This window comes from Harpia harpyja, chromosome 5 (genome assembly GCF_026419915.1).
Source record: "Harpia harpyja isolate bHarHar1 chromosome 5, bHarHar1 primary haplotype, whole genome shotgun sequence".
In the NCBI taxonomy this organism is placed as follows: Eukaryota; Metazoa; Chordata; class Aves; order Accipitriformes; family Accipitridae; genus Harpia; species Harpia harpyja.
This window is the reverse complement of record NC_068944.1, coordinates 26,673,046-26,699,934: the sequence shown is the minus strand read 5'-3', so window position 1 is coordinate 26,699,934 and position 26,889 is coordinate 26,673,046. Positions and strand designations below refer to the sequence as shown.

General features: G+C 37.1%; 1 protein-coding gene across 2 annotated transcripts in view; it reads left to right on the top strand.

Moving 5' to 3' along the window:
- ROCK1 (Rho associated coiled-coil containing protein kinase 1) overlaps nt 1-25,047 on the top strand; it is a 94,968-nt gene extending 69,921 nt beyond the window's left edge. For both annotated transcript variants that reach the window (XM_052788653.1, XM_052788652.1), the window contains 9 exons: nt 1,760-1,848; nt 2,177-2,365; nt 2,897-3,062; nt 10,084-10,154; nt 14,513-14,601; nt 16,038-16,116; nt 16,236-16,497; nt 17,262-17,469; nt 23,519-25,047. In XM_052788653.1, coding sequence (XP_052644613.1) covers nt 1,760-1,848; nt 2,177-2,365; nt 2,897-3,062; nt 10,084-10,154; nt 14,513-14,601; nt 16,038-16,116; nt 16,236-16,497; nt 17,262-17,469; nt 23,519-23,522 — 1,157 coding nt within the window. In that variant the 3' untranslated portion in view covers nt 23,523-25,047. The remainder of the gene's footprint in view (nt 1-1,759; nt 1,849-2,176; nt 2,366-2,896; nt 3,063-10,083; nt 10,155-14,512; nt 14,602-16,037; nt 16,117-16,235; nt 16,498-17,261; nt 17,470-23,518) is intronic.
- Nucleotides 25,048-26,889: the final 1,842 nt, after the last annotated feature.

Sequence of the window (26,889 nt, the reverse complement as noted above, 5' to 3'; positions counted from 1 at the left end):
GAGGGCCACAAAAATGGTCAGAGGGATGGAACACCTCTCCTCTGAAGACAGGCTGAGAGAGTTGGGGTTGTTCAGCCTGGAGAAGAGAAGGCTCCGGGGAGACCTTACTGCAGCCTTTTGATATATGAAAGGGGCTTATAAGAAAGATGGAGACAGACTTTTTAGTAGGCCCTGTTGCGATAGGACAAGGGGTAATGGTTTTAACGTAAGAGAGGGTAGATTTAGCCTAGATAGAAGGAAGACATTTTCTATGATGAGGGTGGTGAAACACTGGAACAGGTTGCCCAGAGAGGTGGTAGATGCCCCATCCCTGGGAACATTCAAGGCCAGGTTGGACAGGGCTCTGAGCAACCTGATCTAGTTGAAGATGTCCCTGCTTATTACAGGGGGGGTGGGACTAGATGACTTTGAAAGGTCCCTTCCAACCCAAACTATTCTGTGATTCTAAATTGTCACTCTTTCTACTGTATTGCTTCCATTTCCATGCACTGCCTTTATTGTTGAAAATGGTTACAGCCTTAGCTGTAGCAGGTAGGAAGAAGTGAGTTTCTGCTGACACTTCCTCTTCACTTTTTAAAACAAGTTAGCACTAAGTTCCTGCAGGCATAGTCAGGAATGTCTGTCCAGTACAGCTCGTCCATATATTGTGTCTAACCCCCTTCTGCCAGCCATGCCCTTGCATGCATGAAAATTATTAAGGAAAAGTATTTTACTCATTTCATATTGCACACTATGTATTTATTAAAGTTTTTATTTCTATCTCCAGTATTTACAGTAAAGCAGTATCAGTATTTCAACTTCCTTAAGATCTCACTTAGATTCAGAATCTAAGTTGTGATCTCACGCATATCAGTGGATTGGCATTCTATTTACATGTATTCCAACTATATGGGAAGTTACTTTATTATTCAGTTTACTCCCACGGTTTTGCATTTGAGCAAGCATTATAGAATTAGAATGCATGCTTTAATATCTGTTGACTATGAGAGCAAAAGCCTTACTGGTTGTGTTGCCAGTGTTGTTGCAAATACTATGTAGGCAGGAAGACATACTAAAATATTTTCCCTTACTTCTGCATTTCTGTAGTAGCAGGGATTGGGTGAGCAAGCAGTTTTCAGTATTTTTTAGTTTATGGAGTTTGTTACTTTTAAATACTTGAAAATTGTTATTTAAGTGTAGTGTTGGAGGAGAAATCCTTGTCAGTGACATGCATACTTCTAGAAACTTGGGGAACAAATTAGCAGACTGGAGCTGTGATAGAAAGATTGGTAGAATTGAATAACTGGTGTGTGAGACAGGTGTGTGGGGGGAATGTAACAGAGTCATTCCTTGTTTAAAGCAAGCCTTTCTCCCTGTGTTCTCTCTATGCCTGATTTGAGAATCTGTACTGAATGTGAGTCCAGTCATATCAGTCTTATTCTGTGTGGATACTGGCTTAATTTTTGGTACTGCAGAAACACCTTTGGTAGTGCAAACACTAAGGAAGTGGGACAACAAACTTAGTCATCAGGAAACAAAAATACATATGTTGGCTTTAGTATTTCATCTTGGTGCCTTCTGATATATTCTTCTGGTAGTTTTCCATCATTATAGTAGCGTTAAACTGGTAGCCTTTATCATTGCAAACTGTATTTTGCACATTAAGTGACACAAGAGGAAAATGGAGAAAAAAAAAAAAAGATGTAATTGTAGAAGTGATTAAGCTTAGAAATATTTACCTTGTCCTAAAATACCTCAAAGTTTAATATTATTTTAACAGAATACAAAATCAAAAAAGAGGAGGAAATCAATAATATTAGAATGCATTATGAGAAGAGCATTAACACTGAAAGAACTCTGAAGACACAGGTATAACTTTTTATGCAATTTAATAACTAATTACTTTGCATATCAGATACATTTTCAGTTTATTGTTTTCTGTGCAACTAACTCTTAGTTCCTTTGAGATTAATTTTATATTAACCATGATATATAATATGCATTGTGATATTTGTAGTTGAAAGAGTAAGTTTTGATGCTGTATAGTTTTCAGTATTACTTCTATTGTGAGTAAGGGCCATTTGTGTTGGTGAAGACTTTTTTTGATTGAATCTTCTAACTAGAAGGACTTACAAGTTTTGTATGAAACATGCTTGCATATATAATTTTTCTTACTGGTTTTCTGTTTTCTTAACAGGCTGTCAACAAACTGGCTGAGATAATGAATCGGAAAGATTTTAAAATAGACAGAAAAAAAGCTAACATGCAAGATTTGAGGAAGAAAGAGAAGGAAAACCGGAAGCTCCAATTAGAGCTTAATCAAGAAAAAGAGAAATTCAATCAGATGGTAGTGAAATACCAAAAGGAGGTCAATGAAATGCAAGCGGTAAAATAATCTTAATTTTTTTCTCACATTGTGGAATTCTCTCTGCAGGAAAAATGTATAGCCTACTTGAAAAAATGACAAGTTCTGTTTCAGATGTTTTAGGCTACAGAATTTTAGTGAGGCAGAGAACTTGACAAGTGTGCAGCTGTGCCTGCTCTCATTCATTTCCCCTTCCTAAATTCTTAACTGTTAAAGTTACTGATATATTATGAAGACTAAAAAACTGAATACTGCGTAGCATACTATTTATGCAGTTTATTTCACTGGTAGGTGGTCTCCTTTTCAAAAGAAATGCTAATTTAATAGATTAATCAGACTGTTTTGTACTTGAATGCATGGCTGGATCTTTGATATTTAACTTTTTTCCAAGGCCTATAATACTACAATAGTTTCAACTATAATAGTTTATGCTAATGCTATCAAAAGTATCTAGAGATATTAAAAAACAAATAGTAATGAGTTTTGTTTTCAGAATACTTTGCTGCCATATTTTTGATATCACAGTAACTATGCATGTGTATATAAATACAGCAACTAGCAGAAGAATCTACATACAGGAATGAGCTCCAGATGCAGCTGGATAGTAAAGAGAGTGATATAGAACAACTACGAAGGAAAATTTTGGACCTCCAGCAAGGAATGGATTCCACCAGTGTTGCTAGTCTCCAGCCAGATGAAACGGATGGAAATCTTTCAGGTAAGAGGAAAGCATATTTGAACTACTTGATTTTGTGCATACACATAGTTTTGGAAGGTATTGTTTCAAACAATTTTAAATTTTTAAATACCTTTTAAAAATCTTCTGTCTGTCTCTATCACATCTCCACTTCCTTTTTTTGTTGTTTTTATTTCATAGCTTAGCTGCTTATATTTAAGTCTTAGTTTCTTCTCACATCACTCCTCCCACTGTATGGCTTGGTATTAGCATAATTTTTATCCACTTTCATGGAAAGAGTATCTTTACATCTGTTGCTGTTTGAATATAGTGAATACAATGTACGGTGACCAGTAAATAGAATACAGGGCCAGCACTTCCACAACATCATGACTGTATTTTATGTCTTGAATGCAAAATTGCCTTGATCTTGTCTGTTCTTACTCAGAGTCATGTAGCACCTTTGTGACAAGTGGCAATAATTGCTGGTGTGAAAAATAATTGTAGGAATTTCCATAATGCATGTATGGTTGTATGGTACTCTGATTTAGCAGATTAAAATAAGAACAAATAATACAGTGTAGTTAGCCATTTCTATGTAGTGTCAGTTCCAGGCACTATGTTTTGAGACCCACTGTTACACTGATTAGTGATTTCCCCCTCCGCAATGTTTGAAAAAGTGTAATCAGTTAGTACTTTAACGTGATCCACTTCTATATCTCTAGATACAGGAAAAAACATTTAGTAGTAATAAGCTCTGCTTAACAATTTCCATATGTTGGAGCTAGGTTTATTTTTTTGTATAGTTAAGTAATTTTTATAATTTATCACGAAATTCTTAACAAATGCTTGTCTTACATGCCCGTCTTACAGATTTACAGCCTGATTTTTATTGTAGGAAAATATATTCAAACATACGAAAATAGAGTACTGTTTTGGGTATTTTAAAACTTTGGTGGATGAGTAATCAGATAAAAGTAGATAGAATCATTTTAGGTGTCTCTTTTCCTGTTAATGCACTTCATGCTCCTCAGATTGCCACATTCTAGAGTTTTTCCAGGGGTCTTAGAGTGATTGAAATTTCAGGTAGGTTACGAGACTTAGTATATGTTTTTATGTAGTTATTCCTTTCTGTGTCTATTTTTGTGTCCTGTCTTCCCCTAGTATATTTTTAGATTTTCATTTTTAGTTAATATTTAAATGAATTCTGGTCTAGAATACATTTTCATTCAGAGAATGATACGGTCTTTTCTTTACAACTTCCATTCTGTCCAAGAAGCCTTTTGCACTCTTAAGTTTGATCTGTAAAACCCTCAGGCAATTGCCATCTTGTAAAGTAAACGTCTATTTTACTTCTTTCGAAAACATCTTCTGGGCCAGACTTCCATCGAAACTCAGTGTGGGGAATTCTTCGAGCTATTAGATTGGTGAAGGAACATTTTTTTTCTTAGCTGTCACCTGCTAGGAACTCCCTCTAGTATTTCTGAACTGTCAGTACTTCTCGGGAGTTTTTCTCTTAGATACTAATTCTCAGTGTATTCCATTTAACTGGGGTAAAAAAGAAATCGGGGGGATTTTACTTATTAAAGTGGGGATTTTACTTATTAAAGTGTTCTTTTCTCCCCTCAAATTACTATTTGGAATCAAGCCTTGTGTTTGATAGTGTCTCCTAAATGAAGAACATTGTAGTTCATAATTTTTTATTGAAAATTTCTGAACTCCTGTAAATTGAGAGCTTAAATTTTTCTGCAAGAAAACAGACTGAATTTATTCTACATAAAAGGGTAGTTTTGAACTTCCTCACTTCCCTTCTCAGCCATTTTCAGCATAAAGGCTGTTGTGTATTACACTGAAAACACCCAACGCCTCAATCTGGGCATAGGCACCTTCCCTGTTTTCTTCTTAAGGGCAATAGTATGTCAATGTGACCCTGTTGTCTCTTAGATCTTGGAAAGGCTGTAGGAGTAAGCTCTTTCTTTGTCTGCCTCATTAGGGTACGTTATTTTCAGTTTTACCTCTGGAGACACGTGTAGTCAGGCTTCTGGCTATATGACCTGCTGCTTTATTTTTGGGGCAGAAATTTTGGTATGTGCAAGATCTTTTCAAGTCAGCTGTAACTTTTCCATTGTTAATTAGAACATCACAATTACTGGAAGTTCTTGTGGTCTTCATCTTCTGTACTTATGACCCCTCTAACTATTTCTTTTTTACCAGCCTTTCATTTCTCTTCTTTTTTGCCCTTTTCGCTACATATGCCTCTGATTTTTACTGCAGTTGTGCTGCTGGTGTTACTGTGTCATACAGGTAGGACCTCTAATATATATTATTAGGAATTCTCTAGATTTAGATCATGTCCCTACATGCTGCTTTTTTTTTTTTTTTTTTTTTTTGAGTGTGGCTCTGAGGTGATCAGGATCTGAGTAAGAAGCAATTTAGGTAATTAAAAGAGATTAAGTGACATTAATATAGTCAGATTTCACACATTGTCAAAGAGCCAAGTAGAGGGCAGAGGAGTGCACTAGCATTATAAGGAGGGAAAAAAAGCCAGTCTTCAAAGTAGAAATATCCCATGCCACAGAAAGAGGAAATTATCCAGCATGTAGTTATTTTTCTGCAAACCAAGTAATGAGTCTTCAGAACAGAAGGTGGCAAGCCACAGCAGTTCATTTGCTACAATTTAGTTGTATGAAGTTGTCTTCAACTCTGTGCTAAGTTCCTGTCACTTCTATAGCCCAAACATAGACATTCCTTCAGAGCACCTTGAATAACATCTTGTTTAAGAGGTGGATCTGATGAGTAGTCAGTAGGATTCTCTAGCTGATGCATCTGTTCTTATGGCAAAGACATTCCTTAAAAATATTTAAGGCAAATAAACAGTAGAATTACTAAATAAGTAATTATAGTATGATTTATTCAGTTTCCCGTCACAGTAAAAACACCACCAGAGAAAAAATGAAAACATAAAATAATGTAAACATGTAAAAGAATGATTCCATGGTCTCAATTCTGATGATGGGCAGTCTCTGGTTTCATTGAGAAAAAACTTGGTATGAAATGGTGTGATAGTAATGTTGGTGGAATTCCAGAGAGACCCCTGGCTCTCAGGCATTTTCTGCTGTCCTCCTGGATGGCAGAAAGGTTCAGGCTATGGGGTAGTGTCTGGTCTAATCAGGGAGCTTAGGTTACCAACCACCAGACAGGCTATAAGAGTAGAATTCATAATTTACAGGAAAAGCATCTTGTAAAATTTTGGGGTCAGAAGGCTTTGCACTCTTTGAATAAACTTAAGGTAATACTAAAATGAATTCCTAATACTCAGAAAAATTTATGGAAAAGTTTTCTGTATTTGGAGGTAGATACAGAGAAATCACATGGTAACACACCTTACAGCTGCACCTCACTTGGAGGTGGTTTCTGTCTGTCGTTGAGCTAAATACCCCCTCAAGTTCTGGTAGCTCCCAGGGCAATTTATGTTCTCCCAAGGAAGGGATTGGCTCATTTAGACAATCCAGGCTATTCTCAGGGTTTGGCTTCACCAGATGGGAAAGATCATGATGTGGAGGAAGATTTTCCTTTTATCAGTTGTAGACATTTTTTATAACTCTCACTCCTGATTATTGATTCAGAGAGCAGCTCATGTCTCAGTTGATGTCTCCAGTGTTAACAGAGTCCTTGCTGAAACAGCTGAAATACTTGCTTTTTCATGATGCCTTTGGAATGCCTCTGCCTCCTGGCTGGACTTAGGGAGTCTTAATACTTACATGATTGTAAACAGAATTCTTCTTTGTCAAGACAAAACATAATCAGGAATTTAAGGCGTTTTTTCCTAATTGTTATAGGGCACTTAACCTGTTGTGAATTCTTGTCATCTGATGGGCAAGATAATTTAAGCAATTGAGCTGTCGTACAGGTTTAACTGCAGCACATAATATTTTACAGTGTATGTTATAAGTCATGTTTTACACAAAGATAGGGTGGAATAATAAACGTGGACCATTTAAGCCAACAGTTTTTTTGGAGTACGGGACACAGATACGACTTTCTGAAATACCTGCAAGTAGCTGTCACCTGAATTCAGAGCAAGATCCAGCCAACAATCCTTGGTGAGATCCACATGAAATTACAGTAAGACAGTCTGAGGAAGGAAAGAATCAAATGGGAAGGGTGGACTAGAAAGAATTAGCAAGGTAGTATCTCCAGGTTTTTAGTTACTGTGGAAAAGTCTAAGGAGTAGGAATTCTTTAACATTGGAAAGAGATGCTCTACTGCTCATGAAGGTGCCTGTATTACTTAGCTCCAAAGCAACATAAAGTCTCATAAATCAGTACAGTCATGGTTGTCTTGTGTGATTTTATTGAAGGCTTACTGTTAGAGCTCACATTTATCATACTGAATCACAATGAATCTTGGCAATATGAATAATAACCATGAAGATGTTTAGAATGCAAATCCACGTTTTAATATATATTCAGAGATAATTATAAGATCTGTAGCCTTTGTGGAATTCTTTCTCTGTATTCTATTCAGGTCCAGCTAGCCATCAGATGTTTTTGAGGCCTGTCTTGGATTTTCTGCATTGGAAATATGAAGTATCAATTCTGGGATTCTTTCCAAAACACAGGGAAGTTGTCAGGCAATAGTTTTGAGCCTATTTTTAAAGACAGGAATGGAAGATTCTTTTTCATAGTCTAGATAGCCCATGTTTTCTTAATTACTTAATCAGAATACTCATAAACATTATTCTTATGGATCAAGTATTTGTGAAATGGCCAGATGAGCATTTGCAGTTGTGCTGGCTAACTCTGTCAAGGGAAATTAAAATGCACTATAAATATTACTTGAGACAAACCTTTGTGGCAAGGTTGGAATGAAGGGGCTTATCTACCCTTTCAAGAGTACATTTGGTTCCAGACGAATGTTAGCCTTGTTGAAAAAGAGTACATTCAGAAAGTGTTATTTTCAACTGGAAGACGTTACTCACAGCTCAGAAATCATCTCTCATGCAAATAGAATTTGCCCACTAAAATAGATTTGTAGTAGACAGAAAAGAATGTCAACCGATTCATTTGTAATATCTCATCCACTTTGTACTTCCTTTGAAATTTCTTTCAGAACGTGCTGAAATAGAAGTGAACTTAGAAAAACTCCTACTCACATTGTCCCTATAAGCAACATAGTACCCGGTGCATCTTTTAAAATGTATCATTAATGAATCTTTCCAGATTTTCATATGCCACAATTTCCACAGATGTGTACTTAATCCTTTTGAATCACAGTTGTCCATACTATGTTCTTTATTAGCACTTAGTCGCTTTATTTTGCAATGGAGGACTTGAGTTTTAGGATATTTCTAAAATTCCTAAAAATGGAAGAATCTTCTCTTGTTGTAAAAATTAATCAAAGTATTCAAAATAGGGTAAGCATTATCTGTGATGCCTGCAGGCATGAAGGAAATAGGTTTCCTTTTCTAAAGCTACCGAATATCAAGAACTGGGGAGGGGTCTGGGGGGGACCCCCACCCTCCATAATTCTTATGCAGATATGAGAGGCAGAGAAATACAAATTTCCTTCATTTTTCCAGGAAGGTTTCTTACTGGAGTGAGTTATGTTAACATGTCTTTCTTCCAATTAGGATTTCAGTACTTCAGTGGTCCCCCAGTATTTTGAAGTTATTCTGTGTGGAGAAATGTTAGGAAATGATTCTGTATTTTTAAGTGTAGTCCACTTCCAAATATTGTATGCTGTAAGGCTAATGTGGGAAGGGGTTTTTTGTGCCTAATTTTAATGCCTTGTACAAGGCTAGGCTGTCAGTCTCATTGTAATTTTACATAACAAAGTGTATGGACAGTATCTTTTATATATTTGGATGTATTTTCAGAGCTTGCTGGGATACACCTCACATAGAGTTATCCCTGAAGGATAAAAGGGACCAGTAGCTCCTTCTTACATAAATATTTGTGGAGAATGTTTCAGCAAATTTTAACTTAATGTTTTTGAAGTTTTCAGTGCTGCCAGTTTATTAAGTTTATTCTAAAGAATGCATACATTATCTATTAGCTATATTTCTGTACTCTGACACTTTTTTTACAAATCCCATTTTTATGATTGTTGAAGAAAATTTAAAAAATTTTTCTCAATTGTGAAATAAACATATAATTATGGAGTGAAATTTTGATTACTTCATTCTCACATTTACAAAATTGTGAAACTTTTTACTGTGTCATTTCAGATTAATGGAATCATGATAGCTTCTTGCTGCTATTACCTGGCTTCATAATTTAAAAATTATCTATCAAAACCCAGTATCAGTTAGCTGGAGGCACTTTTAAAATCTATGATTCACATTAGGCAGAATGCTAATTTTCTTGTGACACTTCTTTGTATCATTGTTAAATTATTTCAGTAGTTTTGTGGTAGGAAAATACGTTATTACATTACTCTTTAAACAATTGTCCACTGAAATTTTGAATAAAATGCTTGTCTCTTATTCTTTATATCTAGTTGATTCTTCCTGCATTCCTTATTTATTTATCTCCTATGCTTATCTTCTGTGAGTAATGGGACACCTGTGTAGCTTTGCTTGCTCTTGTGTGCTCTCCTTTTTTTGTTTCCCTTGGAAAATATGGATCTGGTTTGTTTTACTTGCTGCATCTTCCTGCTGAGGATTTTCATATAGCCCCTATGAATGTTAAATTATGTTTATATTGAAAATCTCTTAATCATGCTCTGTTTAAGCTGTAACACATTTTCAAAGCAAAGTCTTTCCTGCCTGGCTCTTTGCAAACTATTTACATACAGTGTTAGATGTTGGCATCAAGGAAAACAGCTTCACTTTATTTTGCAGTAACTGGATAATCAAATGTTAGCTTGTGATGAAGCATGAAGTAAATGCTTATATCTTCATTTTATTTAGCTTGCTTTTTATTCTGCTTTGCTAAATAGGTAATCCCTGTTACTGCATGTAGTACATCTTCCTTTCTAGTAATAGTTTGCTTTTGTGCTATTCTGCTTTATTATTATAAATACATAAAATTATTTAATATGCTTTTTTTTTTTAAACCAGAATCAAGACTTGAAGGTTGGCTTTCAATACCAAACAGAGGAAATATAAAGCGGCATGGCTGGAAGAAACAGGTACAAATGGATTTTTTTTTTTCTTCCTCAACTCGTTGGAAAGTTTTTTAGGCATACGGTGAATTGGTTTTACAGCTCATATTTAAGAAACAAACAAAATAATTAGAGTAATTTAGTGTGTATACATTACTTTATTGAAGAAAAAAGTACCAAGAAAATTCAAATTTAGTATGAATTCTGTAGTAATTACATTGTGCAAATTATGAGAGGTGGGTGAGGAAATGCTTTACAATGGGCATCTTGGAACCACTAAAAATCCCATTTCTCCTTTGAGTAAGCTTCTTTATAATCCTGTTACTGAAAAATAAGCTCTTTGTGCAACTTGACGGCAGAGAGTAGGGAATGCCATACCTAAATGTTCTGAAGGCCATGGAAGAGTGCATCACACTATAACTTGCCACATATGATTTCCAAAGACATTTCCATCTCCCTTACTTTTAAAATGGTCAGTCTCTCTTGAAAAGAACAGGTTTACTTTCAGAAACTGGACCTCTGTGCTGGAATTCCCACTCTAAACAAAGCAGTATTGTTTTGCCTCTGCAGAGGTTATGATCTGGTTCTTTGAAACTTCAGATGTTCAAATTGAGGTGTCTAGAAGCTTAGAACCAGTTTCTGATTATGTTTTCTGACTTTCCAGTTCCCCTCTCTGAACATCCTTTAGTATAACAAATTGCAAAAGTGAACATAGTCACTGGAATTTTGTAAATTTTGCAAGCAATTTGTATGTAACAGTTTTATTTCCCTGCATCTTCCTTACTTATATTCAAAGATCAGTATTGGAAGTTACTCAGTTTATTCATGATACTTTCAACATAACTGATTCCTGCTGAAAGGTCCTTCTCAGATGCTCCTGTTTACGTTCACGTTTTACAAGTGTTAGGAGTGAAGAAGGATTTAATTCCTGTCAAAGAAGCAGTGAAGTGTTTGTATTGGGCCTTTAGCTGCTGAACCCCTTCTTTGAAGTACTCCGTTTTTCGGTTGGCTAGTGTGACCTTCTTTATACAATCGAAGTGTTTTGAGTTCCAGGCCTGCCTATTTTTACATCAATACCAGACCTTCTTGGTGCCGTGTCTGTAAGTTAAAACTGCCACCTATCCTATCTTGCAGAGAACGAGTGTTAAGCTCTGCCCTGTTTCAGCTAATGACTTCTTAGAATATTCTCCCAGACCCTCAGTTGAGAGGCAATGTGAACATGTGCCTTATTGAAAATGCTTGCTTACCACAGTTTGGAACCTGGGGTTTGCTACAGATACCTCAAAAGCTTTTCAGTTGGTTTCTGGTCTCTTTACATTTCACTTTGTCTCCCTATTAGCAGAACTGCAGGAAATCTACAGGGCAAGGTCAAGAATGTTCTTGGTGCCATAAGGTCAAATGCTGATAGTGTTTGAATGTTCTTCAGGTGTCTCACGAAACATGCCTATTTGTAAATCAATTCCACAGCTTGTTCTGTTTGATAGCTAAGGCTGCTTGATTCCTGTTGTTCCGGGATTGATTCTCCAGGTTGCTGTCAGACTTCTGGCAGTGTCCATGAATGAAGTGACTGTGCCTAGGCACAAGTCATGTAGCTTTATTCTGCTCTAGATTATCTAAAGTACTGCATCATTTTCCTGTCAGAATACCTCCAGCAGCCTTTTCTGGTTGTCTTCTTGAAATGGAGATTATTCTTGCATCCTCTGATAGTTAAAATTTTAAACTTCTGATAAAGGCAGCTTCTCCAGTGAAAGACTGTATCTGAGCTTCTTTAGGCATGCCCAGTATACGCATACTTAGTTCCCTCAAGATATTTTAGGTAGTTACTCCATTCATACTTTCCTAGTTTGAATAATAGTTCTTGCACTTTGAAGGAATTTAAGCTACAGATATCAAAGAGTCATGCTGATAAGATTCCTTAAACTAGCTGAGGTTCAAGCCAGTGAGACACCATAGTGAGGGGTCATGTTGACTTACATGTGTATTCTGTTGGTTGAACTGTACTGCATCTGAAAAAAGCTAGCTTGTAGTTAGCCTCCTCAGGTGCTTCTGTTCCAAATTCTCCTGTGCTTTCCATTTTGGGGTTGATGGGAGGTATGCAACCTCAAATATAGGCATGCCCAAATTAATTTAAATTAAATCAAATGTCAGTAGCACTGATGTTTTTGCCCCATGCCGAGTCATTTAGCTTAAGTTAGAAAGGGGTAAATGTGGAAACTCAATTGAGAATAAACACTTGAGTTATACCTCAAGCTAACACTAAAATGGGTTAGCCATATTTTTATCTGGAACTTCATTTCATCCCAAGTAGAGATGATAACCCTTCAAAAACCACTGTAGAACTACTGTCAGAAGATTTTTTTTGTATGTTCACAACAGGATATTGAGGCTGTTTTTTTTTTTTTTATTTTTCTTTTGTGAGGTTAAATTGTTCTTTCACCAAGACTTGTGTGATAACTGAATTCCATTGCAGTCACAATTTGCATTTGTTATGGTAGTCACCTCAAGGCCTTGCTCTTGTCTGTGAAAGACAAAGGTGCATACTTCAAAGACAAAGAAGGCATTAGCTTTTTCTTGAAGCAGATCAAAGAAATACAAGCACAGACTCTTCAGTGGGGAAAATTGCAAGAGGCTTACACCATTACAACTTAGTACCTATTCAAGTTGATCAGGCTTTCTATTAAAGAATCCTGACTGAGGGGCTGAAAGCCCCTTTAGTCAGTGGGAAAAAAACCCTTTGCGGCTTTTTTAGATGCATTTCAGTAATTGAGATGTACAACTGCAGCATGCAGTTTGGGCAACACATTTTCAAAACACTGTTCTATAAACTTGTTAAGGTAACTTTCATATTCAGGTTTTGAGGTCAGACTTAGGAGGTTCAACCTCCTCTTGTAGGAGGAGTAAACACCATTTACTTAAATTGTCAGTATCTGCACTGTGCAGAAACCCATTCAATTACCTACCAGTAATTGGAATTCAAGATGAACTGTTCGTGTATTCTCTCTCTTGCTTTTCTGTCCTTTCCCCTGCTTCTGGGTCGTATTATACCCCAATCTGGAGCTCAATGTAGACAGAGCAGTCAGTCTACCTCTTTTTAAGCCTCTTTAGTACCTCGTACCTTTTAATACGCTGTTTCTAAAACATTTGAAACTGCAGGGGAGGGAACTGCCACAGCTGTCACTGAGCTTATGGACAGTTTTAGCAAAGACGTTGGACTGGTAGCTCTCAGTGAAGAGCAACAGGCAGCAAATTCTACAGGCTTGAACTCACTGGGAAGTGCCTAGGTTATAGTTGTTTGATCTTAACTGGCCTGTGGGTTACAGAATTTTTCTCTGAGCAGCTTGCTTTGTTTTTCCTGTCATATGAACAAATGTTTATAATTCTGTGTGATTGTGAGTAGCACTGGAAGGGTGTCTGTGTACTTTAGGTTGAGGACAACATCCTTGGGCTTTTGGGGTGGGGGTGGGGCATGGACACTGCAGGCATACTCTGCATTTGGGAATTCTCTTGGACATGGGGCCTGCAGTCTGCTCCTGCTCTAAAACTCACAGTGCCTTCCCAGTAGCTCTTGCTTATTCCCCAGAATCCTATGCGTTCTGGAGTACTCCACTTTTTCAGTGGCATGGGATAGATAAGTATAATAAATTAACATGCAGATTTTGAGCAAGAATTTTTAAAACACTTGGGAAGAAAATAATCAACACATTACCAAATGTTTCTGTTCTCTAACATCTTTACCACTCTGGAAAAAACTGTGTGGTTTGACCTTAAAGTGACACGTAGCAAAAGAATCTCCATTTCTTTTCTCCTCCTCTGCAAACCTTTCCCTTACTGTCTCAGTGTATTCCTAGATTTGGAATGTATACCAGAACTCTGTTTCTACCGATTCATTTTGGCTCTTTATTTTACCAGTCCATTAAATTGAAAGTGTAGGAAATAGTTAGCTGGAACTGTGAGAATCTCTTATAGCCTACCAGTAGTTTGGTGCCAAGTACTAGCAAGTCCTGCATGTCTCAAGAACTAGAGAAGTTGTTTAGCAACTTTATGAATAAGTGATAGATTCTGCACTCCAGGAGTTTCTCAGTGACACAGTAATTTTCATAGCAACATGCCAGTAGCAACTGATATTTGTGAGTTTGTGCACAGATAGACTTCCAGAGTCATCACAAGCATTTAAGGTTGCTCCAGTGATGATACATAGTCACTGCAGCTGTAGCATTGCACAGCTGTCAGTAGTATAGAGGCCTGCATGATGATTTAAATATCTCCTGATATTAGTTTAAAAACCTTGATTTACTCAGGCTTTTTATGTGCATACGGGAGTACAGTAGGATAAATGTTGCTTTTTAAAATGCAATTTTAACTTGGTTTTACCCTTTCTTTCCCAGTATGTTGTGGTGAGCAGTAAAAAGATACTGTTCTACAATGATGAAAAGGACAAGGACCAGTCTAATCCATCAATGGTACTAGATATAGAGTAAGTAAAGTTACTGTTAGTTTTGGATACAAATTGGCAAAAGAGCATTGTGTGTGAGATAACTAATAACCAATCTAGAAGCTTAGAATCAAAATTCCATAAATAATTTTTAATTTCCCATACTAGTTGGAAAATGTCTGTTTATCTGTATTTCAGGGTACTGTTAACAGAAGATACTAGTTTTTCTTTGTCCTACTATTGATAAAAGAGAAAAAGTTAAATACACAATAGTGTGGTACTGTCTGTAGTCACTGGTCTGAATTTACAGAAATGAAGAGCCTTGTCTTGTTTTCACAGAGAAGGGTCAGAGACAGTGGAACCTACATATTATGCTATCTCTTTTTATGATTCAGTGTAATGAGTGGTTTTTCCAGTTGCTTTAACAGCTGCTTTCTAAAGAAGGGCACGATAGTTGTGGGATGGTTAGGGAACTGGCTGTCTGATTTTAGGTCTCATCCTCTTGCTTCATACCTTTTTCTTGCTGCCTAAGAAAGGATCAGTGTTGATCAAGCCCAAAGCTTTTCTAACTTTTCGAGATGGTTTCTGTTTAGAGTGACAAAATAAATGAATTGTGATCCCTTTACATTGGTTATACATGAGGAAAATTGTGTCAAATATCACTGAAGCCCATCGCTGATACATGACTGAGTGTGATGTTTGAACAGCTGATGGACATTATGGGATCTTATAAAGTAGTAATTGAAAAAAGGTTTTAAAATTCATGAATAGGTCTATCAGTGACTAACAAATACAGTGGTCTGGAAGGAATCTCAAACTCAGGAAGTGCTTAAGCTGCCAATTGCTCATAACCAGGAAAAGAGTTACTTTCTCTTTGAGCTGTTTCTTATTCCCTTTTCATAAACATCTGTTACAGCAACTGTTGAAAACAGGATGTTGGGATAGATGGACTTAAAGTCTTGACCCGTTATAAGATGATGTTTGTTCCAATTTTAATAGCATTTTCAGCATTTCAGCAACAACAGCTGGTGCCCCAGATTGCTTTTTGTGATGTTCTGGCATTGATTGTTTATCAACTGGTAATGTGATTTAGTAATAAAATTAGTGAGTAGTACTATACTTCATATGGTTACTTCCATCCAGGGTTATCAATAAACTTTTCTAGCAATAATCAGTTAGACTTCCCAGTGTTCTGAGGAAGAATTTGAAAGCCTTTTTCATAGGTAAATTTGCCATGCTGGATCTTGAGGCCATTGTAAGATAACCCTCATTCAATGCTATGAAATGTTTTGGTCTTACTTTGGTAGACAAGATCTATATGGTTTATGAATTAATACCTAAAATCATATTGCAGCCTTGAAGTATATCATATTGCTTGCATAAACAAGATTTATATGAACTTCAGAGTGCTTTGATAACTGTTTTAAAAACATACATAGCCTTTTAGCGTTTTCTGATTCATGTTTCTTCTAATCTAGTAAGCTCTTCCATGTCCGGCCTGTAACTCAAGGAGATGTATATAGAGCTGAAACTGAAGAAATTCCTAAAATATTCCAGGTAAAAAGAAGTATATTGTCATTTCTATTTAACTCTCTTGAAAAAGTTTGGCGGCTTCTTTGAGAAGTGTATAATAACACATAGTGCTTCAACAATAACGCAGCAGTATTCTTTTTCAGATTCTCTATGCTAATGAGGGGGAATGCAGGAAGGATTTGGAGGTAGAACCAGTACAGCCAGCAGAGAAGACAAATTTTCTAAATCACAAAGGCCATGAATTTATTCCAACGTTATACCACTTTCCAGCCAACTGTGAAGCCTGTGCCAAACCTCTTTGGCATGTCTTTAAACCCCCTGCTGCCCTAGAATGTCGAAGATGCCATGTGAAGTGCCATAGAGACCACTTGGATAAAAAGGAGGAATTAATTGCACCATGCAAAGGTATACTCACGTTTTTTGCGTTCTGTATTCTCTGCATGGTTTAGCCAGACCTGCTAAACTATCAGAGGCAAATAAAAGCACTTTAGTTTAAAAGTTTTCTACCCTTTAGTTTTATGATTTTAGATGTGAAAGGTGCTATTAAAATAATAGACTCTTAACACTGCTTATAAACAGCTGTGGCAAGCCTCTGTAGGGAGGTGGTGTAACTGATGTGGCTCTGCTGAAGGCCTTGAGAGCACAAAGGTCCCTGGAGGCTTGTGCCCAAGTACTGGGCAGCTCCTTGGTTCCCAGACCATTCTGTCTGTTACACATGCCCCACGTTAGGGACAATGCAGTGGCCACATCACCAAGCTGTTTGAAGACGTTGAAGAGTGGTTCTTCAGCCACATCACAGATTGGAGTAAAGGTTTCCTCTCTGTGCTCCTATGAAGTGGAGCATTTGGGGTATGTACTCTGGAACTCAGCCATAAGGCTCCCACACAACTTTCCAGCTTATTAAGACTGCAGTTAGTGTAAGTTTTCTCATTTCTTGAATATTAATGTTAGATTCAAGAATCTTAATGCAGAGCGACAAATATTGAAAGAAACTACAATCATAATTTCCCCTGCTGTTTATTGTCTTCCAAAAATATATAAACAAATCCAATACAAGTATGTATATAGGTGCCATTGTTCTTTCCAGTGGCACACCTGCTATGTCATAATTCTTATTTTGATAACAAGTCATAGTTTTCACTGAATCATCTTCCTCCTTTTACTTATAGTGAGTTACGATGTAACTTCAGCAAGAGATATGCTGTTATTGGCATCCTGTCAAGATGAACAGAAGAAGTGGGTGACTCATTTAGTAAAGAAGATCCCTAAGACACCACCATCTACTTTTGTTCGTGCTTCTCCTAGAACTATGTCTACAAGATCCTCAGCAAATCAGTCATTCCGAAAAGTTGTTAAAAATACTTCTGGGAAAACTAGGTGAGAAATAAACTACAAAAGCTACAGATCTTTTTAACTTAAAAAAATCTCTGTTTATAAATCCTATTTAATCTGAAATTGCAAAATAATTCTGTAGTTATGACTGTTGAACTGGTGATTTAAATTTCTGCTCAAATCCTGAAGGAAGGAACAGACAGAATTCTCCTGCTATTGTGGTCAACTTATTGGTTCTTTGGATTTGGAAAGGTACCGTAGAGATGGCAGTGCCTGGCCTGCCAATGCATGTGAGAGAGCTGGTTGCATTTTTTCCTGTTTAAAGGCAAGAATCAGTAGATATATCAGCAATGGCATTTAACTGCAAGGGTGATCCACATAGTCATTCATGGATTGACTCATAAAGCTTGCATAAGCTAGAAGTCTTCTGCAAATGGGGGTGAAATGAGAAACTTACAGTCTGTTGTTTGCCATTTCTTTTGGTGTGAGGCAGCTTAAGTATTAATTCCATTCTTTCTTCCTGCTTACTTATTCCCTGTCTTCTCCTATCCCAGCAGTTGTTTTTGCAAGCTGTTCGTGACCTTATGCGTTAACCAGGGCAGTATTTAAAATACACTTTTTTAATGCTAGGTTACTGTAAGCCAATTTTTAACCTGTATTAGCTTCCTCATACACTATGCATGTTCCTTTCTCCCAAAATAACTGATTGAGTAGACGGTATGAAGTGGAAACTAGTGTCTCAGTAGGGAAAGAGTCTTCCTAGATTGGCAGGGCTACCAAAATAAATGTCCTGCAAACGTTCCTTGCATGAAGTGCAATAAAAGCAAACTTTTGCATGGAAAGAGACACTGGATATATCACGAAATATCCTCCTGCAGAGGAGAGTAGGGAAAAAAATCTGAAAGATACAAAGGGTGCTGATTTTCTTGTCCCCATAATTAACACTAAAATGTAAGTGATCATAGTTTTGAGATACTAATATAGTCAGTGAATGCCCTCAAAATAGTCTCATCCAGGAAAATTACTTTAGACTTTGACTACAAAGCTGTCAACGCAAAAAACAGTGATGTTGTGGGCAGTATTGTGTTAGAGATAATAATGCAACAGCACGAGGAGAAGGACATAAAAAGAAATCTCTGACCAGCAGTTAAGAACATGTAGCTGTGCTAGAGTATTTGGGGGAGAAGCCATATTCACAAATACTGAACAAAGTCTCAGTTTGCCCCTTACAGCTCAGATAGCAGAAACATAACTGAATCATGATGCAATTTTACATTTTTCAACATTGTGCTTAACCAAGACGAAGTTGTGAAACACAGGAACACTTCTGATTTGTGGGGAGATTTCCTGGGAAGTGGGCAGTTTTTCCCTTACAGTCTTCACTGTAAAAATCTGTTGAAAACAAGGGTGAGTGCAGTGGAAAAGCACACAGTGATAAACCTGAGTTAAGAAGAATGACTGTAAAATCAGAGTTTGCTTACTAAATAGTAGCATCTTCCCTATTGTGCCAAATAAAGACAAATCGGTAATTGCTAATTTCAGAGGGTTTCAGTCCCGTTTGTTATGTACTTACACGGTGTGTACTTGTACAACAGAATCTTGTTAAACTGTCTGGTCTACAAAATGTCCATTTCTCCTAACTTCTAAGAGCTTCTATAAAGCTTCACAGTGTTTCCAAACTTATTTTTCCTTTAGTCCTCAATTTTCCAAGATTTACTGAAAAATGTTAGACCCCTCCACAGGCTTTAGCCAGATCTTTTAAGAGTTTCAGACATAAATTACACCTGCTGATTGAAAAATACGTATCATTAATAGCTGTTGTTTAACATCATTATTTACAATAGGACTATTGAAGAAATACTCCTGTTCTGTGGTTGAGAAAAATATGAAGTGCTTTTATATATCACATGATACATTTACTTCAACAATAATCAGGATTCTAGAAACGAGTTACTAAAGGCAGACCTTTTAAACAGGCCGATAAAGATAACAGAAGTACTTAGAAAAGTTAAAGAGCTCTGTTGCTGAATAGTAAGATTTTTCAGTGAGTCTTGGACCACCTAAGACTGAAAGAAGCAGCATATCATGTTGATACTTAAAAGGATTAGGTGGAATGATTTTGACACTGAATGGTCATCCCACCATAAATTCTGGAAAAAAAACCCAACAGAACCGATAATGTAAAATTCATTAATACAGTTTTAAAAGAGTTTTTAAAATGTCACACTGAAATAATGCTAGTCAACATTGCTTACTGAAAAAGATGTCAAATTAACTGAGAATTTTGATGAGGTAGCATTCTTGGACAGTTAAAAAACCAAACAAAACAACCAACTCCCTCAAAGGCAACCAACCAACCAGCCAATGGGCTTGGAAAGAATTATTTTAACACACCATTTACATGCATCTTTAAGCTGTATTAATTGGAATAATCTAAAACAACACTTGGAAGATCACAGTCCTGACTGTACATTTTGGAAATTATCCTCTGTTACTGAGTATGCAGGTTCTTCCCTCCCCCCTGCCAAACCTTACCTATGTAGAGTTCACTTTGTAAATAGAGTACATCCTTCTTTATTTCACATTTAGATATTTAGAGTTGTAGGCTCCCTTTTCCCTTTTCCCTTTTCCCTTTTCCCTTTTCCCTTTTTCCTTTTCCTTTTTCCTTTCCCTTTTTTCCAAAAGACTGTTTGAGTTGTATTCTGAGTATGCTTTCCTTTCCATTTGTCCTCACAAGGTCTTCTGGTAGCTGTAACAACCAGATTTTTTTAAAGTTCTGTTGCAGTGTTTGTTTCCAGTTTTTGGGAGGGTCTTCAGATGAGCTATACTGCAGGTACTGTACGATACCTCATGCTAGGGTGTGCAGGGGGAATTTGCATGTGCGTGCACACACAGAATTAAAAAAAAAGGGGAGGGGTTAAAAACCTACTATAGGCAAAACAGCTCTGGTATTCAGATGTCTCGTAGCTGTTAGCTTTTCAATAGATTTTTTTTTTCCAACATAACCATGATTTCTCAGTTTTTTCATTTCAAGACCTTAAACTTTTTTCCAGGCATTTTAGAGCTAATTGGAAAAGCACGGAAGCTTTCATCCATACTCTTTTATGGGAGCAAATCCATTTTTCTTAAATCAATTCATTGATGCTTTTTCACTCTGTCTTAATAGAAATGCTGGTTGGGGTTGCCTTTAGCATGAACAAGTTTGCAGCTAATCTCTTATAGAATGAACAGATTTACATATTTGAAAATTTACAGTAGCTCTTAAAGGAATGGGTCTGTTTGGAGAGATCAGTTATTCAGACAACTTCTGTAATTAATCGTATTGGCATTTGTCATGTGAGAGTGTCAGAGCAGCACAGAAATATGCAAGTAGTGAATGGGAACTTTTTAAAAAAAATGAGAAACACCATCTTTAAAGCTCTTTTTTTAAGGTCCTAGAGATACAATGAGCCTAATAGCTCCCCAGCACCAGGAGAGCTGCACATTCCTGCGCTTTATCTTGTGTCAGCTCATGCTTCACAGATTACCACAGTAAACTGATGTATTTTCCAGCAGACAATTAATCCAGGAATTTCACTAAAGAAAAGCCAAAAAACCCAAAGCATAACAACAGAAAAACCCAACCCTAACCCCACAGAAGAAAAGCATGTGGTTTTCTGTTGGGTTAGGAAGTTGCAATGGTTCATGAAAGAGTCCAGAAAGCACCAGACTGGTCTCAAGAATGGAAGGAGGAAGGGTGAAGGTGCTCTTCCTGCAGTAGTGAAGTATCTGGTCAGATCAGCTGTTCCGAATACTGCAGCCTTGTATTTTCTCCATCTGCCCTAGTGTATGGCCTCTGTTCAGACCTTTCTCCATCACCCAATAGGATCTTCCAGGTTCTTGGAAAGAAATAAAGCTCTTAAGTTTTCTGGCAATTCAGAAGGTAATACCCATGTGTATCTTACCTCTTTAACTTTATTTTTCTAACAGGCTGTGATGTGAATCAAACAGTTAACATTTATATTACTCTGCTAGACTGAGCCCAAATCCGTCAGTAAGTTTGATGACATAATTGATATTTGGTCTTAGAAATCTTGCTTCTTAATGATGTTTAATACTGACATAGCTTCTTAGAACATACCATTAATTTACAGCAAACTCTGTTTTAATGCTGCATATTATAGGCACTGAGTATGGAGGAAGAAGCATATTGAGCATAAGCCGTTTAGAGAGGCACAGTACTTGACCAGCAAGAGTGCTAGGTATGTGTGTGCTGCCAGCCTGTTGTGCTGCATGGAGACATGTGCAGGAGGCAGGTGGGGAGCCCCCGCACCTTGCTGATGCTTGAGGAGCTGCTTGGGCAGCTTTGTGATGTGCTCCATCTCCATCAGACAGCTGCCACTAGGCTGACTGGAATGTAGTGAGGCTTGTGTGGCACCTGCAGAGCAATGTGAGTGAGTAATTAAAAGATTCAGAGTTACACTGAGCAAATAAGCATTACAGAAAGGTCAGATAGGAACTTCGCTTTCAAGCTATTCTACTGGGGACGTTTTTGTGACTTTCTCAGACAAATTTGATGTTAATTGTGTCTATGAACTAGACAATTACTGCTGTGATGTAGTATGGCCAGCCTGTGCCCTGATACCACTACATATTCCATCCTGTATGTTTAGAAAGAAGAGGGATTGGATTTATTTTAGGAAAATTCACTTCTGATGTACCAGATGTTTAAATTCAGATTATTAAATAAATTTACAATGGATCTTATATACTGAACACTTAACTGGTGATTGCACAGTAGCTGAGCTAATCTCACAGCCCGTTGCTACTTAAGGGGGAGGATTTTCCCTCTCTGTCTTCCTTCCCTGCTTTTCCGTCATTGGATCCTGGGTAAGTGCTTGAAATGATCCATTTTGGACCCTTCCATCAAGGTCCACAATTCAGTTTCCTGACTGTCAAAAAAAGTAGACTTACTTTGCTGAGCTAGTGAGTGGAATCAGCCTGCTGAGAAGTACAGTGATTGCCAACACTGAGGATGCGCAAGTAGGAGGGTGGGGTCAGGAAGGTGATAAAGTGGAGGAACAGCAGGCCCTTTTCCTTCAGGAGGCACCAAATTGTTAGATCAGCTTCTCTGAACTCAAGACACTGGACCCTGAAGTTCTCATCCTGACCTCTTTACCTAGACGTGGGAGTAAGAGAAGCAGTGATGATTTTTATGGGATATACATGTTTAGCTTTTAGTAAGTATCTGAAAATCGTTCTCTTGTCAGACAGTATAGCCGAACTTGATCTCAGTGATAGAGTCCTACCATGTAAGCAGGCATTAACTATTTTGTTGAATGGGTACAGACTTTTAACACATGCTTTAAGGCATTTTAGTACATGTCATTTAGGGTCTGATCCACATTTCTTTGCAGTTGGTAGGCAGCACTTCATTGACTTCATGGAGAGGTGTTATCAGACCCATTGAAAGGAGCTTCATGTATAAGTTCATCTTAAGTTCTATTCCTCATTTTAATAACTTATCACTAGTAAACATGAATCACAACTTCATGATGAATTTGCTAGCATTTGCAGTACTGTTTCTAGATCTGAAACTACACTTCATAGTTTATAGTATGCTAATTTATATACATTGTATCAGTACAGTGGAGATGTTTTGTTTTAATATATTTGGACTTGGGCACCTGATCAAGTTAATGCATGTTAAAAAACCCAAACAAACAAACAAACAAAACTCCTGTGCATCAGATGAGCTCTGGCAACTGCATGTGAGTGCTCTTAGCCCTATAGAGAGCCTTTTCTTGTCCTGCAAGTGAAAGAGGGTCACCTTGCATTTGCCATTAATACACCCATGATTGTTTACTCTTGTTTACTTGTAAAGCTGCAGTAATATTATTATCTGTCTGATCTCTGTATTCATTTAATGTTGTTTGAAGTTAAGAAGTTTGTGGAAGATTGTAGGTTTGATCTTAGTATTGTACCATGTCAACTGAAAAAATACTTTGTTAACATAAAATATTTTCTTCGCTGAAGCTCTTGGCAAACATACACTAGTGTTATGAAGTTAATTTTTATATTTGTTATTAATTGTCTGTTTTCTTCTTTGTTCCAGCTAACCACATGTACAGTGCTTAATGGAATTTCATGGGATGCGGTCTGAGAAACAGGGCTTTTTTTAACCACACAGAGCAGCGCAGACGGGCTGTTGTTCCTTTCAACGTAACTATCACAGGCTTCAGGGTTAAGATTGCTATTACTGTCTCCTCCTTGCTTTGGCACAAAAGCACGCTGAGGGTGTTTAATTGCGGGTTTGCCTAAAGGTAGATTAGATTAATTATTACTATGTAATGCAAGTTAAAGCAAATAAAGCTTAGCTAGGTGTATAAAAAAAGGTGCTGCCTTTTGGATTTCAAAAAAAAGCCTGTCAATCATGATGAAATGCAGCCAACTTTCTTTGTATCAGTGAAAGAAAAGGACTGTTTACCCTGTGAAGGGGCTATTTATGTCAAGATGAGCATATGAAACGGAGTAGAGGAGGAAGGTTTCTCAATGAGAAGGACTGCAATTGCTTTCAAGACTCAAAGTTGTGCTCTTGAAGACTGCAGAACTAGCTTAGAAATGAAGCCTTATCACTTGAACTTCAGTGCCTTCACTGCAGAGTTCTTAACAGCCTTAATGCTAACCACCCACTATGGAATGGATCAAAGTGTTAAATACTTTGCATTATGCTTTACAAAATACTGATTCAGCAGGTTTGTAAAGGGGGGAAAACAAGTAATTGCCTTTAATCTATGCATTTTTGCCAAGCCATACTGAATTATTTTACTATTAGAGGCATTAGAAACTAACAGTAAAAAGAACCACCGAGTTTGGAAGCATATTTTGGGGTACATAATTTCTGTAACTATAATGTGTTGCCTTACAATTTTAAGTGATAACGTACATTAAGTTAACAAACATTTAAGAAATATATGCACTGTTTGAACTGTAAATTATTCTTAGGACACTTTTACTGGGTTTTACATTGTCCTTTTAGTGCCTTAATTTGAGATAATTGTATTATTGCCGTTGTCAATAAACGTAGAAATCTAAAACTAAACGAAGGAAACCTCTAAAAAACTATTGCATCAGTGGGGTTTACTGAATTTTAATTGGTTGAAGTATTGTAGATGCTAGATGCATTTTTCTAAATTAAGTACAATCTTTGACTGAGAATTCCTCTTACAAAGAAAGACTGATTCTGGTTCATAAGCCAAGAGATGTGTAGGCAATGCAAAAAAAAAAAAAAAAAAAAGCAAGCATATAATGCAAAAGCTCTGGGTAATTCAGGAATTTCAGTAGATGCTGTCAGACTCTTGCTTTGTAGCAGGAATACATTCATGGTATGGGCAGTATGGTTTTATTTTATTTTATTTCGTAACCAAATACCTCCTCAGTAATTTATAATGGCTTTGCAGTTGTGTATTAAATAAGAAGCACTGGAAAACTGATTCGTCCTTAGGACGATTTGCATGTTTCAAGTGGTATTGAAAGCCGCACTGATGGATATGTAATAATAAACATATCTGTTATTAATATGGTAATGACTCTGTGCTCATTTAATGAGAAATAAAGTAATTTATGGAAAGACCCTTTTGAAAACGACTGGCATGGTGTTTTCTCCTGACTGCAGCTTACACATCTTTCTAAGCATTCAGATATTGCCACAGCTTGCTAGTACAAGGTGCATTTGCAACATAATGCCTAGGGGACCCTGAAACATTTTTTTACTATTCTATATGAATAAGTAAATAGCATATTAAATAATTTTTTTTCATTCCCTTATTCTCATGGCCTGCTGTAGTAGCCTAATTTTATTATTCAACCACCACCCTGAGCTTGCCTTGTGATTGCTTCATCATTCATGATGCAGGTTTGGAGCTTCAGAAATCCCATGTATTTGGGGGAGGGAATCCTGTTCAAAAAAAAGACAAAAAACTGTGGGGTGGTTTGGGGGGGGGGGGGGGTTGGTTTGGTTTGGTTTGGTTTTTTTTTAACAGCCTGTGCATCCCATAAAGCTAGCTGTCCTTAAATCTTCCTGGGTAATCCACCAAGGCCTATAGAACAATGGAGTAGTAAGGACAAATTACATGCGAATGATTGTATGTCCTTTGAAGGTCACAGAGCTGGGCAGTATAGATAAAAAGAAGTAGGTGATGTGGTAATTTCAGAAAGTTCCTCTATGTTGAGTTTGCTGTATCAGAAATGTCAGCAATTTCAAAGCTGTGGCTGGAGCACACTAATGACTACCTTCCAGATCGCCAGTCACATTGACTGTTAGCTTACCAAGCAATACAAGCGATAATTATGACCTGCTTTAATCTCCTATCACATACCCAGAGGGGAAATAACATAGCAAGATGATTAAATGTATCTTAGTTAAATACATACATTATTATAGGAAATTTGGAGCAATGGAAAAGCCCTATGGTCAGGTCATTCTCCAGACCCAGATTAGGTTTTGGATTGCTTTTCTGCTTGTGTAACTGGCTACCTCTACAGGTTCAAAAACTCTTGCTTGAATAATTTCTTAAGAAAAAAACAGTCATATCTTGTAGTTCTGTATTTTATGAATCTGAAAAATGGCATAAAAACTGTTATGAATAGGTAATGACTAGTGGGAATAGGGAAGGACTGTGGAAAAAATGGGTTTGCTCTACAGATTGGCATGTACTATCATTTCCATAGCTTTTTAGCAGTGCTGAAATTCTGCAATTCTTTTTGAATGCCAATTTTGCTTGGGAAAGAAGCAGCAGACATAATGAAGTGTAAAATTACATTAACTTGTATGTCTGGGATAAGTTGCAACTAAAATGCTGTAATAGTAAAGTCTAGACATGCAAATTACAGTTTGTGTGTTCTGGTATACTGATGTTGGCACTTGTTTACTGTAAGCAAGGTGCCTATCTACAGGAATAGCTATACTTTGAATAACAAATTCAGCCAAATGTTTCTACTGTTAGGAAAAGTAATGTGTACAATCTCAACTGTGCAGATATTTTGGGGGCGGGGGGGGAAATTGTTATTAAACTTCTAGCAAGCATCAGCTTTACCATCCAGAAAAAAATCATCAGTGCTGCTGTGTTCACTACAGCTCCACTTCTTCTGGCTCTTGCCTTCTTATTTTGCCTAGCTTTTACCTTTGTCACTAATGATTCCTCTTACAGGAACATTTTGCCTACGCTCCTATAGTAGAGTGCCAGAAAGTCACGAAGAGATGTGAATGTGTAAGCCATAAAGAGCTAGCATAAATCAACCTGGCTTCATTTGTATCTGTGAAGCTGTAGTTTTACGCACTGAGAAACCAAGAAGTCTAGATTCTTACGTGATCATTTTTTGTTGATTTGCCTCCACCTTTTTTCCATTTTCTATTACTGTATTAGGTTGAAAGTCCATTAACGTTGGTAGAATGCCAAAATCTGCTCTATTTCATTCCCTCTTCAA